Raw genomic sequence first — 17137 nt, 5'->3', positions numbered from 1 at the left:
GTTTTTATTTGCAGCCCCTCCCTCCATAAAATTAAACCGCTCCCCTAACAAGCATCCCTCGATTTTGTTCACAGAGATGAAGAAATACTTAAAAAAACCTCCTCTATGGCTCCTCCCACATTAGAATCAAGGGTGTCCCAGTCAGCTCCTCCCCTTTACCGGAAGACCCTCCTTTCTCCTGAAGTTAACTGCGGCCTCGCTCCTTCTTCTAGAATCTAGGGTTTGTGGTTTTTACATGTTTAACGTTTTGCTTTTTATAAAAAAAGAAATGAAATCCTGCCTAGCCTAAACGAAGTTATTTATTTTACAAACAATATCAAACGTTATTTTATTTTGCGATTTTTCCCCTGTCAGTGAGAGGGCTCTTCCGGTGCTCTTCCAGAAGCTCTTCCGGATCACGCGACGCCTCAGCTGAGGCTTCCCAGCAGGTGGGTAGGAGACTCAGCGGGCTCTTTCCTCCCTACCTGGGAGAAATGGGAACGGGGGCGATTTGGGGGAACAATGAGTAACCTAGCAAGAAAAGCCGGGGGAAGAAAATAATCGTTACACGTTCCTCTTTTGCGTAGATGGAGCCTGTACTAATTGACAGGTTGCCTGCCCGTTTATTATTATTGAGACGGGAGTTAGAGCAAAGCCGCACACCTTTTCCTCAGTCCAAACCAGCGGTACTGGTTTTTTTAAAAAGGCAAGCAGTAAAGAAAATGCTTGTACCAAAATATAGAAAATAGAGTGGGAAGAAACAAGACCTTTTAAAAAGGGGGATTGACTGGAGAGACTATGGAGGTTAGAGGAAATGAAAGGCAGGTGGAGGATCTGTAGGGTAGAACCAGGACAATAAATAGCCACTGTACTTGTATTAGCTAGAAAGTATTTGGACAGTAACCAGGATGATTTTAGTTCAAAGCTTCACACTGCTATAAAAGTTTCTTAGTGACCTTGTGCCAGTCACTGTCTCTCTCTCAATTTAATGCACCTCAAAGGGTTGTGAGAATAAAATGGGCATGAAGGAGAACTATTTATGCCTTCTGGAGTTCCTTGGAGGAAAGTGAGCCAATAAATATATAGATTTGGTAAATGCCTGTTGCAACAGAAACATATTGTTATTAATGCAAATATGGAAACGTGCAAATTATTATTATGCAAATACAAAGCAGCTGTAACAGAAAAGATTTTTTTTAATTGCATGATCTGTAGATGTGGTTGTAGCTTACTTTGCTAGGGTGGAATATAAAATAAATAATGGCAAATTCTTCTACATGTCTGCTTGTAAGTAAGTCCTAGGTAAGTGCATAAGATTGCAGCCTAAGGCAGAAAATGTAAATGGGCAGGAAAGGTAATACATAGGTAGAGAGATGCAGATTAATCGTTTGTTTGAAAGGGGGGAAACAGTCTGAAAGAGGAGGTATCCAGCTACCAAAGGTAAGATGCATGGTCTTGGAAAAGAACAGTCTGGAATGTTAAAGCCCCATTGCAAGGTACAGCAGGCACATAGCCAGTCTAAACATTTGGGAGGCACCAAAAAGCGTAGGGAAGCCAGAAAAAAGTAATACATTTAATTATTTTTTAATACATATTGGGGGCAGAAAAAAATTAGGGGCATGGGGACCAGTAACCTCCTCCAGCCGAAGCCCCTGGCTACTGGCCTGGGCTACAGTAACTTAGAAAGTCATAGGGTACAGTGATGTTCCATATAGCCCATTAAACTTAGTCGTCTTGTGGAGAAGGTATTGAAGAAGAAAGGCAGTGTACAAATGTTTTATGTAAGTAAATAAAAATACTAGCTCTTATGTCCAAATAAACAAACATAGGATTATTGTTTATATATATATAAACAGCACTGTAACACTGCTTCTGAGATTTGGCATCTGGGAAGAGGAGGCAGAAGTGATTATTTTACAAGCTGCTCTCCCCTTCCACTTCTATGTCTTTCACCACTTTCATCCCCGCCAGCAAAAAGATAAAACACAGAGAGGAAAAGAAATGCTGGCTGTTACTCATTCACACTTGGTAAATTGCCTGTTAACTAATAGTAAATGTTGGAGTTAAAAGCAAGTGAAAATGGGGATAGGGAGGAAGAAAAAACAAACAAGACTTGGCATTTCCTTGTTGCTGTAAATGCATGCTTATTACATTTATAGTTTCCACCAATAAGATCAGAGCAGGACTATAGCTTCACATCAACCCTGTGAAGTATTGTTAGGCTGTGAGAGAGCATGTGACTTGCCTATCAGAGTGAGCTGCACAACTGAATGGGATTTAATGTTTGGATTTCCAATCCCATCCTGCTAGCAGGAAAGCACTCCTGAGGTATAGAGCCTGATCTGTCATTTTGGGATGGGTGGCTCGGTGGGATTGTTATATGAAATCCTTTGCTCACTGTCTCCCTGTATATAACATGCTGCCTCCCACTTACCTTTGCCTCTCTTCTCTTTTGTACTTTCCTCTGCTTGTGTGGTGTTCCTGTTGGGCAGCATGTCGGTTTTCCGTTCAGGTCTGCTGGTTCTGACATCACCGCTATCAGCCCTTTCCCTGCGCCTGGTACCCATTCTCGCTTCAGCTGCCCGACTGGTACAAGATACCCTCTATATTCACCTGCAGCCAGGGCTCAGCTTGACCGGCTCCACGCAGCCCCGTTCCACGTACGTCCTTGCTACATCTGAGGTGTACACCCTTATCAGCAAGTTATATGCCGATGCTGACATCCATCACCACCTTGATGTCCGAGTGTTGCTCACCAACATCCTCAACCAGGGAGCTGCCCCTCCAGCACTTGGATCCGTGCAGAACCTCTCCCAACCTCCTGAAGTGGTGCTTACTGACTTTGAAACTGGAGACGGAGCACAATCCAACCCAATCAAGCAGCGCCTGGAGCGTTATGCCACCAGCTGCTACAGCTGTCGCCCAAATCTCATCTCTGTTTTGTTGTACCCTGAGTATGAGCTAGAAGTCAGTGATGGGGAGCGTTCCCCACAGCATAAAACCAACACAAATGAGGAGCTGCTGCAGAGTTACAGTGATGTTGCCGTGGGGGGCACTTTCGATAGACTTCACAATGGGCACAAGATCCTTCTGAGTGTGAGCTGTATGCTGGCAGAAAATCGGCTTCTGGTGGGCGTCTCTGACAAAGATCTCCTGGAAAGTGGGTCCCTTTGAACCATGTATGCTCTTTCTCTGAGCTCCCACAAAACCATTTAAAGAAACCAGGAACATTTAGGGGAGCACTTGAAAAAATATTCCAGATTTTAAGTAAAGAATGATCTAATTCTGTGACTAGAATAGGGGCTGGACAATAGTGGAGTGGGATGAAAGAGGTTGGGGACAATATCTTCATTGCCTAGACATTAGATGTTAGTACTTAGGAATTTAAAACATTTTCCAGCCTTGACTGGAGCTATTACTTACCAGTTAGTTACTTCCTCAGGCCTTGAAAAATTCAAATTATCCAGAAGTTGGCAACAAACGTTCTAGGAATCAGCCTGACAGGATGAAGAATGTTTTAAGTGCTTAAATATTACCCTAAGACTTTCATATGTCTGAGAGTTTTTCAACTCTACACGGTCTTTTGCGTTTTAATATTAGCTGGATAACTTTAGGTTTCTTTCTCTCTTCTTAGATCAGACATTTAATTCTTCTCTTTTGTCAGAAGGATTTGGGGAATGAGGGAATTTGTGGAATGAGGCTGTCGAGCTGCAAGACAAAGGTCCGGTTCGCACATAACACTAAGCCAAGCCATGGATAAATGTGAATGTGCAGGTACTCATCAGGAACAATCATGTCCACTTTGCTTCTACTCCGGTGTTGCTACTGCTGCACTACACAGAGTTAAGCCATGATTTGGCTTAGTGTTATGTCTGAACCTAGGCTCATGATTTGTCTCTCTACAGACAAACCACAAATGGTAAGCCAAGAACAAACCCAAAAACTTTAAAAAATAAAAGTGAAAGCTGTGACCAGGGCTTGAATATCCTACATACCTAATTGCTTGGGCATACAAAGTTTACTGCTAATATCTAGGAATTTGAAATACTTGTTCAACTTTGTTAAAAGCTACTGTCTAAAACGTGATGCTGGATCTTAAGATTTTATTTTGCATTTTACCCACACGGCTATGATTTCTAGCCTGCAGGTTTTTGGAGCGGGGAAAAAACTGATGATGCTTAAAAATACATTTGGCCCTGTGCCTTGGACTCTCCTTTAACAATGAGATTTTCCTAAAGCTTCTAATAGCTTTGCAGAATTCTTTTTTGGTGAAGTTTGCAGATGCTGACTGCCTGTTTGCCTAAAAGATCCAGGTTTGGTTTGGTTTGGTATGGTAGGAATAGCAAGCAGATCTGCATAGGGGGGTTTGGGGACAGGGTAGAAAAAGTATTAAAGAAACTACAGTGCAAACTGTTCATTATCTCTATTCTTGCTGCAGGAGACAGGAAACTGGTAGATAGGAAATTGCCTTATAACAAGTCAAACTGTTCGTCCATCTACTCTAGACCAGTATTATCTGTTCTGATTTGTAGCAACTCCAGGGTCTCAGGCAGGGGTCTTTCACATCGTCTGCTATGTGATTCTTTTTTTTTAACGAGATGCCAGGGATTGAACTTGGGACCTTCTGCATTGCAATGCATGTGGTCTATCACTGAGCTAGAGTCCCTTCTGTAGGAAGAATGACCCTTTCCCCAATCCTGCAGGTCCTCAGCAAGGTGATATTTCAGTCCCTTTCTCTGGCCTCACACATGCAGGAAAAGACAGGACAGCAAGAAGGAAATGGATGTTGCCAAAACCCCTGTCAAGCACACAAGCAGGGAGGCAGGGAACGGGAAGTGGGAGCCACAACAGAGCTCTGTTAGGCTTCTTTTGATTCACCATAGATACATCTATGTTACTCTGCTTTGAAAAATTCCTGGGCACCCGCAGACAAATCATCTAGGCGTTAGCTCTGCAAGGGGCTGTTCAACCAACCCCATTTTTTTTATATTTCTAGGCAACCTGGGATTTTGTTTATCCAATATTGCTTTGGGTTGGCTACCTCTTACTCAGAACAGGAGACATAATGATGTGGCAGGTCTTATCGGGCTCAAATAGTCTGGGGCCATATCTCTTTGTGACGGACAGTTTGCCCTTTTCTGTAAGCTGCTTGGTGCAATAGCTTTTTTATGCTTGACAGAGGCTATGTTGGGGGTTGACAGCTAGATTAACTGGTGTGTTTGAGAGGGAGAAAGGGAGGGCGTATGAAGAGCTAATGAGGGTGGTAGAGATGGGCCAAGGCTTCTATCACAGATGTCATAGCTGCTATTCTCTCTCCCCTTCCCCCACCTACTCTGTGTAACTTACTCCTAGTAGTGACAGATCTAAGCTCTTCCCAGTCATGGATGCCACAGTTCCCATTTCCTCCTCCCTTGTGTAATTTTGGCTGTCCACCCCTCCTTCCCATCCTGTCTGCCTGCAAAGATTGATTCATTGGGATGGGAGAGGAGGAGGAGCTTCTACATTTAGTATATTGTTATTGGCCCTAAGCCTTTCTGGTGGGGTGAACTGTAAATTCAGCAAATATATATAACAGATAAATCTTTATTTGCAACTGATGCCAGATTTGGCAAAAGATTTGTGATTAGGTGCAGTGGGCCAACTGCCTGTGCTCATAGCTGCTTTTTAAATAAATTGCATTGGTTTTCTCTTGATACCATACTTAGGGAATGATAGTATTGCAGCACATTGCATTTCTCTCTTGACTTTGGGGTAGACAGACATCTCTCCTGCACCTGTGGAAGAATTTACAGAGTTCTTTGTGCATTCCTAATAGTGTTGCATTTCTCCCTTGCTTCTTCCTCCACCTGCAGCCAAGATGCTGAAAGAGCTGATCCTGCCCTTCGAGCAGCGTGTGGCTCAGCTCAGTGAGTTCCTGGTGGACATCAAGCCTTCCTTGCAATATGAAATCTTCCCCCTGTTTGACTATTTTGGCCCATCCATCACTGACTCCAAACTGAAGTGCATCATAGTCAGCGAGGAAACTCTCAAGGGTGGTCTGGCCGTCAACAGGAAGAGGGTGGAAAATGTAAGTGTACTGGGAGCCCTTTGCTGTAAACACACCCTTCCCTTGCAAAACAGATTCTTCTGTTCATGGAGAAGATTTTTGGAAAGAGCTATAAACAGGGGCTCTCCTGCCACCAGTAGACTAAACTTCTGTATTTATCTCATCTCTTTTTAAAACCATTCTTGCTAACACACTGTGGCAGTGAGTTCCACCAGCTAATTATGTCCTCCATTACTAACAAAGTCACTCAGTCACCCCAGCTCTGGCATTGCTGTTATTTTTTCCCCCATTACAGCCACTGAGTCGCATTGATATTTGGTCAGAGAAAAGTTGCTCTTGGAGCTTAAGAATTGTCCAGCTGGGTCAGGAAAACAGTCAGTGTGTCTCAGCTTCTTTATCAAGATTGGCTACCTGTATGTCTCAGAACAGCTGCTCAGAAATATTGCCATATTTAGAATGTCATACTCCAAATCAAAGTGGCTAGACTGTAGAAGGTTTTTCGCCGTCTTCCTTCAGTGTGCAGATAGGCTAACTTTCTAGAGGCAAATGTCAAATTGTATGCTCTATAAGGACCTATTTTAGCTCTGTGCTTGTAGTAAGCTGCAGTCTGAATTGTGAGCATAGATTTCCCTGCTAGGGTTGGACTAGGTGGCCTTTTAGTCTTTTTTTAACCCTGATTCTGTAAGTCCAACAGAGGGCATTATAGCAACACTAATCCCTATATTGTTTCCTGCAAATGGTAGTTGGATATATACTCTCTCTAAACATTAACATTGTTTTTCTAACTATCGGCATTAGTAGCTATCAATAGGTTTGTATTTATCTGACTCTCTTAAAAACCCATGCATTATAGTGGCCAGTGCACCATCCTGTGGCAATGAGTTTCATAAGGTTAGGCATGTATTGGGCAAAGAAGTCTTTCTCATTCCATAGCAAGAGCTCAGTGGACCCTCCCTTTACATTCAAGGTTACATAACAAGGATTAATTATACAGATCACAAGCTTCTTTGGAGCTTTTAAAAAAATTAGTCTCCTGTCCTGTTTTGTCGGCCTAGATGTTTCAGAACATCAAACTCCCTGCTCACTTGGGAGAACCAATGTAGTGTGGTGGTGGGAGTGTCAGACTAGGAATGGTGAGATCCAGGCTCTAAACCTCACTCAGCCATGAGCTCAGTTGAGTGCCTTTCAGCTGAGGGATATCGACTAGCCCAGCCTCCCTTACAGGATTGTTGTAATGCTAGAAATAGGGAGGGGAGAAGCATGTACAATACCCTGAGCTCCCTGGAGGAAATTTGGGATGTAAATACAAATAGTATGGTCAAATGAGAGGTTTTCACATCTTTTCAAAGCCTGCTTACAGGTGAACTGCAGATTCTCATTCATGTTAGTCAATAATGGAACCGGGTTGTTAATTAGCAATCCATCAATGTGCAGTACACAAGCATGATTTTGTATAAATAAATTTAGGTGCAAATGAGGAATGTACTTTAGAGAGCAGTAGAACCATTCCCATGGCTCTAGTTTCATTTCTTTCTGTTGTTCTTCCTTCCTCCCTAACCCATGCTCTGTTGCAGCATTTAGCTGAGCTGGCTGTCCACATAATCAAGCTGGCCCTTGATCCCCAGCACGGCAGGAATGAGGAAGAGAAGATCAGCTCTTCTAGCCTGCGATACAGGCTGCTTGGGACTCTGCTGCGCCCCCCACAGGTGAGTAATCATGGCAATGATTTTTATAAAGTATGTATTGCACAGATTGGGGGGGGGATTGGGGGGCTCCTGGAGGAGGCTTCGTTGCAAGAATAATGAGTGGGTAGAGAGAGGAAAGATGGCACATCGGGTAAGGAACAAATGCTGATTTTTAGCCAGTAAGGCCCTTGTTGGCAGCTAGTTTTCCATATGGCCTATTGAATGGGCAGACACTGGAGGTGGGGTAGTTTAACCTCCCCCTCCCCCAGTGTCATCTTAGGAGCTCCAGCTACTGTTCCTTCCTCTTTCACTTTCCACCTTCCTTCCTCTGCATGCTGCTTGAAAGGGATTAGAGAACTCGAGGGAGGGGGAGCATCCAAAGCAAAAGCAGGGTCCTTATGTGTAGTCACTGTAGTACTTGAGTAAATAGAGAGAGAAAAACAAACTAACTCCCTGGATGAAGAGGGTGCTGCACACGGAATAGTGTGCAGGACTTTGACACAAACAGAGGTTCACCTGGTGACAGAGCTTTACATGTTAGAGCAGTGCTGTGGGATGAGCCCACACAACAAAGGCTGCCATGCCGCTGCTATGCTATGTGAAGGGCGCTCCTCTTAGAATTGTGGAGGTGGTGCTCAGAGTGAGTAGCGACAGTTAAAAACAAAACTAGAATGTGCACAATGGTGGCTGTGAGCACACTAGTTGCCTACAGCAAAGCGTTTCCATTGGCCACACCTGGAGGGGCAACAGGTTGATCTGCCTATCAGCTGCAAAATCTCTTTGAATCAATTTTTTTTTTAAATGCACTCAAGCTGATCCCACCAGATTTTACAGTAACAAGGGGCAGGGTTTTACTAGCGTTGTCTGCCCCCGTTTTCAGAAGAGAGAGGTGGAGACACACTGGAACTGGAAGAACAGTAAGTGTCTCTCTGCCCTGTGTCTCTGTCCCCAAACAACTCTCTCTCCCCTGCAGAAAGATCCAGCTGTTCCTCGCCACCCCTACATTATTGGACTGACAGGTGGATCTGGTAGTGGCAAGAGCTCCGTTGCTCAATATTTGGTTCGTCTGGGTGCTTTCCATTTGGATATGGACAGTCTGGGACACAGCATCTACACACCAGGAGGTCTTGTGTATAAGCAGGTGGTACAAGCATTTGGAGCAGGTATTGCTGTCTTCCTGGGGAACTGTACTTAAAGTGAGTGTGTCTAGTAAAGAAGTTGCATTGCAAGTGCTTCAAGAATTACACCTAAACAATGTTTGGCTTCCCTGACCCCTTGGTTCTCTAGCCCTCAGTCTATCTGTTTTCGACTCTAGAAGCTGCTTACATTCCCCCTCCCCACACCATCCAAACCTAGTTTTCCCTTTTCTTACAAATACTTCATTGTTCATCAGCATATTATTGCTTGACAGTTTACCCTGAGCAGATAGAAAGTTTGTGAACATGCATTAACATTGCAGGTGATTAGTCAGCCATTGGAGAAGGTGAGGTGAGCTAAAATATTTGCAGATAGCAGGTAGGCTAAAGGTGAAAATGTATTGTATGCCTTATATTGGCCTGGTTCACAGATGACATTAAACCATAGTTTAAAACAGCCTTTCCCAACCTTTGGGTCCCCAGATGATGCTGGACTACAATTCCCATCATTCCTGACCATTAGCCTTGCTGGCTGGGGCTGATGGGAGTTGTAGGCCAACAACATCTGGGGACCCAAAGGTTGGGAAAGGCTGTGATTTAATGTGAATGAGCAGCATGCTGCTCAAAATTTTTGATAGCACTCCTTTCCTCCTGCTGCTGAAAAAACAAGACAGAGTCTGGCATGTCATGTTGTCCAAACCCGGACTCATGGTTTGTTCCCCCAAACTGACTGTGTGGTATGCCAAGAACAAACTTTGGGGTCTGGATGATATGACAAGTCAGGTGTTGGCTTATGTTGTCTGCTGCACAACAGGAGTGAGGAAGAACTGCAGGAACTTTTGAGCAGTGTGTACCAGCATATTGTTTGTTCACATTAAACCATGGTTTGCTTTAAACTATGGTGTAACATGAGATGCAAACTAGGCCATTATATATGAAGTGTTACTTCCTGTGTAGCAGTGTTTCTCGAATGGTGGGCCAGGGACCAGCAGTGGACCTCAGTGCCACAGTCCACCTAATGCCTCCTCAGTTTGCCCCACTCTGCTAGCCATAGGTAGTCTTTCGGTTGGACCCACATCAACATCAGCTGTTCTCTGTATGCTGAGTAAAGGTGGCTGGGAGTCAGTGAAGCTTGCGAGGAGGGAAGGGAGGTCCCCCACTTTTGAGGGAAAAGAGCGAGAGCAGAAAATTAGAATGAGAGAAATCTAGTTCTTTTAAATAATAATATTAACTAGGAATGGAAAGGAAGAGGATAAAAGAGAAAAGCTGTTGTAGGAGGAATGTAAAAGAACCAAGAAGGACAGATGAAAGAAACTGGCAGGTGGGGATGGAGAATAACATATATTATGTCATGTGAAAAGACAGTAGGAGAAAAAATTACAGGAGATTGCTAAAAATACTTTGAGAAATATGTGGGGTGGGCAATGAAAAATATAAAATAAAAACCTTCTCTGTTTTGCCTCTGGATCAGCAAATTCTGCCTAAAATGAGAAAGCTGAGTCATAATACCTCCAGATCAAATGTTGGTATTTAGCTTAAGGAAAACTATGCTATGGAACTCCTTGCCACAAGAAAAATACTGTGACATTTCCAAAGAGATATTAGACATCAATAAAAATTAAGTCCATAATTGTCAGCTGATTATGCCAAGCTGTGCCTCCGTCTGTCACCGTCTTGTGACTGGAATCGCCCTGCATCACCTTTTGTGATTTATTCCTCTCAAGTGGGTAGAAAGTTTGGGAACCCCTGCTATGTAGGACCAAGAACAAATAACACTGTTCCTATAGGTTGGTTTTCATGAATATTTTTGTGCTGGAAAAGTCATCCAGAGATGAAGCTTCTCTGCATTTGTGTGCTAAAGTGGTTCTGGGGATGTTCACCCATGTGGAAAGTCCAAAAAGGCATTCATGTTCCAGAATTTTTTTCCCAGAGAAGAGAGCATATTTTATATCATTACCCTTTCACAAGATTGGTCTGTGTTGTGAATCACAAGTAGAATCACAAGTAGCCTTGTAGCAAGCCTTCCACCTCAAAAATGGCTGTGGAAACAGGCCCGTTGACTGAGAACTAGGGATGGAGATAGGAGAGCCTCATCTGAACTCCAAAAGCCTCTGCAGGGTCCCCTGCTGATAAAATGAGAGGAAAGCATGTGATTTCAGCAGATGTTTTTCTTCACTGAATGCTGAGCTGCATCCTACTACTGGTCTTTGCAGATATTTTGAAAGAAGATGGAACCATCAACAGACAAGCCTTGGGGGCCAAAGTGTTTAGAGACCAGGTAAAGCCTCCTGGGTTTGGGGGTCAATATTTAACTGCAGCCTTTACAACCCTTCCTCTTCCAACTGGCCATTATTTGTTTTGTTCACCTTTGTGCCACTGACGCTAGCTTGCCTCTTCGTTCCGCAAAACCAGCAGAGCCCTTTCACCTTCCTTCTCAGCCTGTTTTCCTCTGTGTGTGTGTGTGTATGTGGGTGAAAGGTACTAATTGGGGAGCGGTGCATGCTGAGACAATTTGTCACTGTACAGTAAGTACAGTGTGACTCTTAGACTGGGTGCTGTACTGCTGGAAGTAGTGCATGCTGGGATACCTCTCCTTTAGGGTGTCAAACAGCCCACTGATCTCTTAGCCAAAGATGTCCTGTTTTGGGTTTTGCCCTGACTCAGGTTGAACTCAGCCCCCTTCCCCAATGCCATCCCCCCTCTTGAGCTGGTACCACGCCTTGGCATCCCCCAGCTTCTTTAGCTGGCCAGCAGCACTCAGGATCCTTATTTCCAGCCTCTTTTGTTGCCTCTCACCAGGAGCAGCTGAAGCAGCTCAACAATATCATGTGGCCAGCGATGGCTCGAATAGCGAAAGAAAAGATAGACGAGGCAGCTGCACAGGGTGAGGAGGGATTTGGGGTCCTGGGGTGAGAGTTGGGGGAGCGAGGGAGAAATGGGTGCACAAAGGGGCTGCTGTCTAGAGTTTTTCAGAGTTGTTGGTAATCTGTGAGAGCCACTCCAAAGACGTTTGGTCAACACGGAGCCCAGCCACCAAAGCAGCTTCTCCTGGCTTATTATTTATACAGTGGCAATCATATGCTAGGCACTGTTCAGCCAGCAGTTGTTAGAGAGAGACTCTATATTAAAATACTGTCGTCCAGTTAATTTGGACACGGGTGAAAATAATGCCTACAGAACTGAAATGAAATGGACTGCCTTCAAGTCGATCCTGACCTATAGCTACCCTATGAATAGGGTTTTCATGGTAAGTGGTAGTCAGAGGGGGTTTACCATTGCCTCTCTCTGAGGCTAGTCCTCCCCAGCTGGCTAGGGCCTGCTCAGCTTGCCACAGCTGCATGAGCCAGCCCCTTCCTTGTCCATAACTGCCAGCTGGGGGGCAACTGGGCTGCTTGGGACTATGCAGCTTGCCCACGACTGCTCAGGTGGCAGGGCACGTAACCCCTGAGCCACTCCCTGTGGGGGTGATCTTTGGCTGGCCCTTGACACCCAGGAGACACGAGTGGGGTTTTGAACTCACAGACTCTGGACTCCCAGCCAGGCTCTCCTCCCCACTGTGCTATACCAGCTTCTGCCTACAGAACTGTGGAGTGCATATTAGCCCTATTTAGGAGTTGGCCCACATGTAGGGCTAACACATGGAGCGGGGAGGATGAGAAGGACCACAAGAGCTGGCCCTGGTCGCAACATTGCCACCCCCTGCCATGCACCGGCTTCTCCTTCAAGCAAACGTGCAAAGCTCAGGAGAGGTGCAGCCAGCGAGGACCGCTATGTTGGGACAGGGGCTACGCATGTGGCCCCCATTCCCCCTTCTGTGAGTTTGCCCTAGTCATAGGCATACTCAGGTTTTATATACTCAAGCGGTTCATATAAAAATGCAGTCTACATACAATAGTACAATAACAATACATAATGTAAAAGTATAATATCACTACAACGTAACACTAAACAAAAATCAACAATTAACCATTCATTTAACATACATCAAAATGTAAGTGAGCTTAAAGCTCGCCAATATATAAAGTAAAAACGTGCAATCACATCCAGAAATAGCCCCAAAGCTGATGACATTAGTGCCTAGCAACCCCATGTCCTCAATATTTTATGTTTGAGCCCCAAAGGTCAGAAAGTCCAAACACCCTCACAAGTGCAATTGGTGGGGATGCGAGATAGGGCCTTCTCGGTGGCTGCTTCTAGGTTCTGGAACTCCCTTCCTAGGGAGGCACGAATGCCCCCCCTTGCCATCCTTCCGTCGGCAAGTAAAGACTTTTTTATTCCGACAGGCTTTTGGGATAGAAGGTGTTTAGGATTGAGCTTTACAAGGCTTGTTTTATTGTTTTATATTATTATTTGTATTATTTTAAATTGTTTTTAGATTTTTAAGTGCCTTTTACGGTTTTAAGGTTGTGCATAGTTTAATTGTATTTTAATTGTATGTTTTTCTATGTTTTTAACTACATGTAGTTCTATTTGTAAGCCGCCCTGAGTTCCAGTTTGGAAAAAGGGCGGGGTAAAAATAAAGTTTCAATTCAGTTTAGCCCTGAGAGAACAGTGGAAGCTGCCTTAAACTGAATCAGACCATTGCCCTTCTAGCTCACTATTGCCTCCACTGGCTGGCAGCAGCTCTCGAGGACTGCAGACAGGGTGCTCTCCCATCTCTACATGGAGATGTCAGGGATTGAACCCGGGACCTTTTGCATGCAAAGCAGGCGTTCTGCCTCTGAGCTACAGCCCTTCCTGAATACAGTAGGGCTTATCCAAGTCCTGTGTTCCTTCTGTCATTGGAAGGAATAGTTTTCTTAACAGCCTTTTACGGTTCCTCTAAACTGCCCCTGCCTGTTCTGCAGGAAAGGCCGTATGTGTGTTGGATGCAGCTGTGTTGTTGGAGGCAGGCTGGGCAGACTTGGTGCATGAGGTCTGGACCACTATCATTCCAGAGGATGAGGTAGGTACTGTTTTTCCCTGTGTTTTTTCTATAACAGAAGCCCAACATCCCACTGCAGTCACTCCCTCCTTCCTTCAGCCTTTAGTACTGGGCCTTGCTGGAGCAAAAGAGTAGCAGGCACAAATTGGCTTGAATGATATTTTTTGTTGGACGAACTCTGAGTGGTGTTAGAATATGCAAGAACCTGAACTAGGCAAATGCTGTTTAAAGCCCAAAAGCTTATTCTATTTTTATTACTCTATTTTTAGTTTGGTTGTAAATTACTTTGGAACTTGTTCAGTTAGGGAGTGATCTAAAAGCCTACATCAGGAGTGGGGAACTTTTGGCCCTCCAGATGTTCCTGAGCTACAACTCCCATCAGCCCCAGCAAGCATGGCCAATGGCCAGGGATGATGGGAATTGTAGTTCAGCAATATCTGGAGGGCCAAAGATTCTCTAGCCCTATGCTATATTCTCCCTAAGGGCTGCATCAAAATTATGACTTCCTTATGCAGAAAGCACTTTAACTAAACGGGGTATAGATCATGGATTGACTCCAGATATAGTTGGACTGCAGCTCTCATCAACTCCAGCCAGCATTGCCAGAGGGATGATGGGAGTTGTCCTCCAGAAGTTGCTGGACTACCACAGCTTCCGCACCGAGTCTAGATGCTTCCACATGGTGATCATACATGCTGAATTTTCACTGCATAGATGTGATGTACACATGCTAGAATTATGTGGACAGCCATAGCTTCTAAGCACACACATACACACATGCAGTAAACACAAGCACCCTCTTTATTTCATAATTTATATCCCACTTTTCTTTAAGCCCCAAGTAGCTTACAATCTAAAATCAGTACAACTTAATACAACAAATATGAAGATGCCAATATTACAAAATACAAAAGCAATGACAACAGTAGAATAAAAATGCAGTGCCTGCAACACCATTGTAGAACAAAACTTCACTTCTAAATAATAGCTGTAAGGCTAGCAGTCAAGTAGAGTCTAAATAGGTAAGCACAGTAAGAAAAAAACTTTTGGAAGGATCAAGTGAATTTGGTGAGACCATTTTATTAGCTTATTTATTTAAATGCACTTATATAGTGCTTGATATTTAAAAAATCTCTAAGCAGTGTTTTGCGACATCCCTATGAAACAAAACACAACTTGGAGGTATCTAATTGAATTACAGCTACCCAACACTTGCTTAATGCATGCTATTGAATGTCACCCCAAAGACTAAGGTTTAACAGCTCTTCTGGAAAGTATAGAAATTTGGACTTCCATGGGATTCTAGAAGAAGGGAGTTTTACAGTTGTGTGGTGGTGACTGAGAATCTCTTCCTATAGCGTCATTTTATTTTCCTGCTGTAGTGTAAGTTTAGCTTCCCCCCTCTATTTGCTCCTCAAATGACACATGTACTTTTCTCCAAATCTGGTGCTGGAGGAAGGCTGCCTACTTCCTTAACATTGAAAAACTGCTCTCGTGGGAGTGGGGAGGGTGAGAAGAGGTGCCTTGGTGATATGAATAGCTGGCCTCTGTTGGAAACTAGCACCGTTGGTTTCTCCTGTGCACAATCTTGCTGGAAATATTTGTATGTCTGGCCAAAACAGAGGACTGCAATTCCCAGTGACTTGGCAACTCTTCATAATGTCCATCCATACATGCTGTAAATGCTGTTGCTCTTCACACTTGGCATGTGGATGATAACAGTCAAAAAGAGGCACTCACTTAATGGCACAGAGGAGAGAACATAGTCTAAAGGACTTTATATACCATAACGAATGCCTAGAGCATATTACAGTGCGAAAAAGACAAATAATTGGGTGTTAGAACAAATTAAACCAGAACTGTCACTCAAAGCGAAAATGATGAAACTGAGGTTATCATACTTTGGACACATCATGAGAAGACATGATTCACTAGAAAAGACAATAATGCTGGGGAAAACAGAAGGGAATAGAAAAAGAGGAAGGCCAAACAAGAGATGGATTGATTCCATAAAGGAAGCCACAGACCTGAACTTACAAGATCTGAACAGGGCGGTTCACGACAGATGCTCTTGAAGGTCACTGATTCATAGGGTCACCATAAGTCGTAATCGACTTGAAGGCACATAACAACAACAAAGACCCAAACTGGTTTAGCCGTTTTCATATCCAGTCATATATACAACGGCTTTGCTGTGAGTAGATGGCAGTGAAACAGATTCGTGTAAGCAGAAGCACTTTCCATAAATGGAATGCTTGGATTAACTCTGAATGAACCTTCTAATCACTTTTGATCTTCTCTCTCTCTATCTTCCAGGCCCTGAGACGCATCATAGCCAGAGACAGGCTAAGTGAGGAAGCAGCCAGGTTACGTCTGCAAAATCAAATGTCCAACAGCCAGCGCGTAAAACAGTCGCATGTGATACTTTGCACAATGTGGGAGCCGGAGGTTACCTGTGAGCAGGTAAGAGGCAGGGGCTGCTGTTGCTAGGGAGAACATCCTACAAACCTTTATAAGCTGAGCCCTGTCCTTAGCAATCTTCTTGAATGATCATCTCTCCATTCTTTACAGGTAGAAAAGGCTTGGGCCCTGCTCCAGAAACGCCTCAAAGAGGAGTAGAGCCTTGAACCAAGACTGAATCACTTCTTCACTCTGCTCCTTTGATGCTGCCAGTCTGGAAAAGTGCATGCCGGGTGGACCCCACCCTGACGAGGGGCCACAGATGAGGGTGGAGATATGGGAAAGGGAGTTGAAACTGCTTGATGGTGAGAGGACAGAGCTGACCTCCCTCTGCTTTTTTTCTCCCTGTTGCAAAAAGGCTGAGGGAGAGGCATGAACAAGGGAGGGGCAAGGGAGGGGGGTGCCTGCTTGAGCAGGAAGGAGCAGCTTTTAGTATCTGAAGCCAATGATGGTTGCATGATTCTGTTGAAGACCAACATTTCAGCAGCACTACTGGCAAACAAGGACACTCAGGGATTGCAGGGGTGGGGAGTGCCTGCTCTGTTTTAGTCCACACTGCTCTGTTCTGTGTGCCCTGTGCGTAAGCTACACATAAAGACAACATCTCTTGACAGCTCTGTCTCTGTGGTTATGTGCACTTATACACTGTGGAGATATCTCTTGCGTGGTCCACAGTGGGTGAGTAACAAGCTTTTCTCTTCTTGCAGTCATCAGGGGGTGGCAGTTTTTAAGCTGAAACAGGAAAATCGAAAGCAAATTTCTCTTAATTTCAGTTTAAATTTTATTGCCCAAATATAATCTTTTGATAACTATCTCACTTAAACTATTAGATGAAGAGGCTTTAGAAACAAAGAATTTACCGTCCTATTTTGGCATCATGATAAATTAAAGTTGCTTTAACATTTTA

General features: G+C 44.2%; 1 protein-coding gene across 3 annotated transcripts; it reads left to right on the top strand.

Annotated features, from left to right (window-relative positions):
- The first annotated feature begins 43 nt into the window (after positions 1-43).
- COASY (Coenzyme A synthase) lies at positions 44-17137 on the top strand. Of its 3 annotated transcripts, XM_061590816.1 has the most exons (11): positions 44-220; positions 355-428; positions 2472-3139; positions 5832-6046; positions 7600-7731; positions 8684-8873; positions 11060-11124; positions 11646-11730; positions 13694-13791; positions 16087-16233; positions 16342-17137. In XM_061590816.1, exons 3-11 carry the CDS (start codon positions 2473-2475, stop codon positions 16387-16389), a joined length of 1647 nt encoding a protein of 548 aa, XP_061446800.1. In that variant the 5' UTR covers positions 44-220; positions 355-428; position 2472; the 3' UTR covers positions 16390-17137. The 3 variants fall into 3 exon arrangements, with proteins under 3 accessions (XP_061446800.1, XP_061446799.1, XP_061446801.1); XM_061590815.1 differs by lacking the exons at positions 44-220; positions 355-428 and adding an exon at positions 463-589; XM_061590817.1 differs by lacking the exons at positions 44-220; positions 355-428 and adding an exon at positions 596-685.

Source organism: Rhineura floridana, chromosome 11 (genome assembly GCF_030035675.1).
Source record: "Rhineura floridana isolate rRhiFlo1 chromosome 11, rRhiFlo1.hap2, whole genome shotgun sequence".
Lineage (NCBI taxonomy): Eukaryota > Metazoa > Chordata > Lepidosauria > Squamata > Rhineuridae > Rhineura > Rhineura floridana.
Note: the sequence above shows the minus strand (reverse complement) of the source record. Positions and strands in the feature narration are given on the sequence as shown.

Bases quoted from the DNA above. Each gene is read 5' to 3' on its own strand.
- COASY (XM_061590815.1), top strand. From the start codon at position 567: ATGGAGCCTGTACTAATTGACAG. The intron at 3,140-5,831 runs GTGGGTCCCTTT...CTCCACCTGCAG, and splicing joins TGACAAAGATCTCCTGGAAA to CCAAGATGCTGAAAGAGCTG. The intron at 11,125-11,645 runs GTAAAGCCTCCT...GCCTCTCACCAG, and splicing joins CCAAAGTGTTTAGAGACCAG to GAGCAGCTGAAGCAGCTCAA.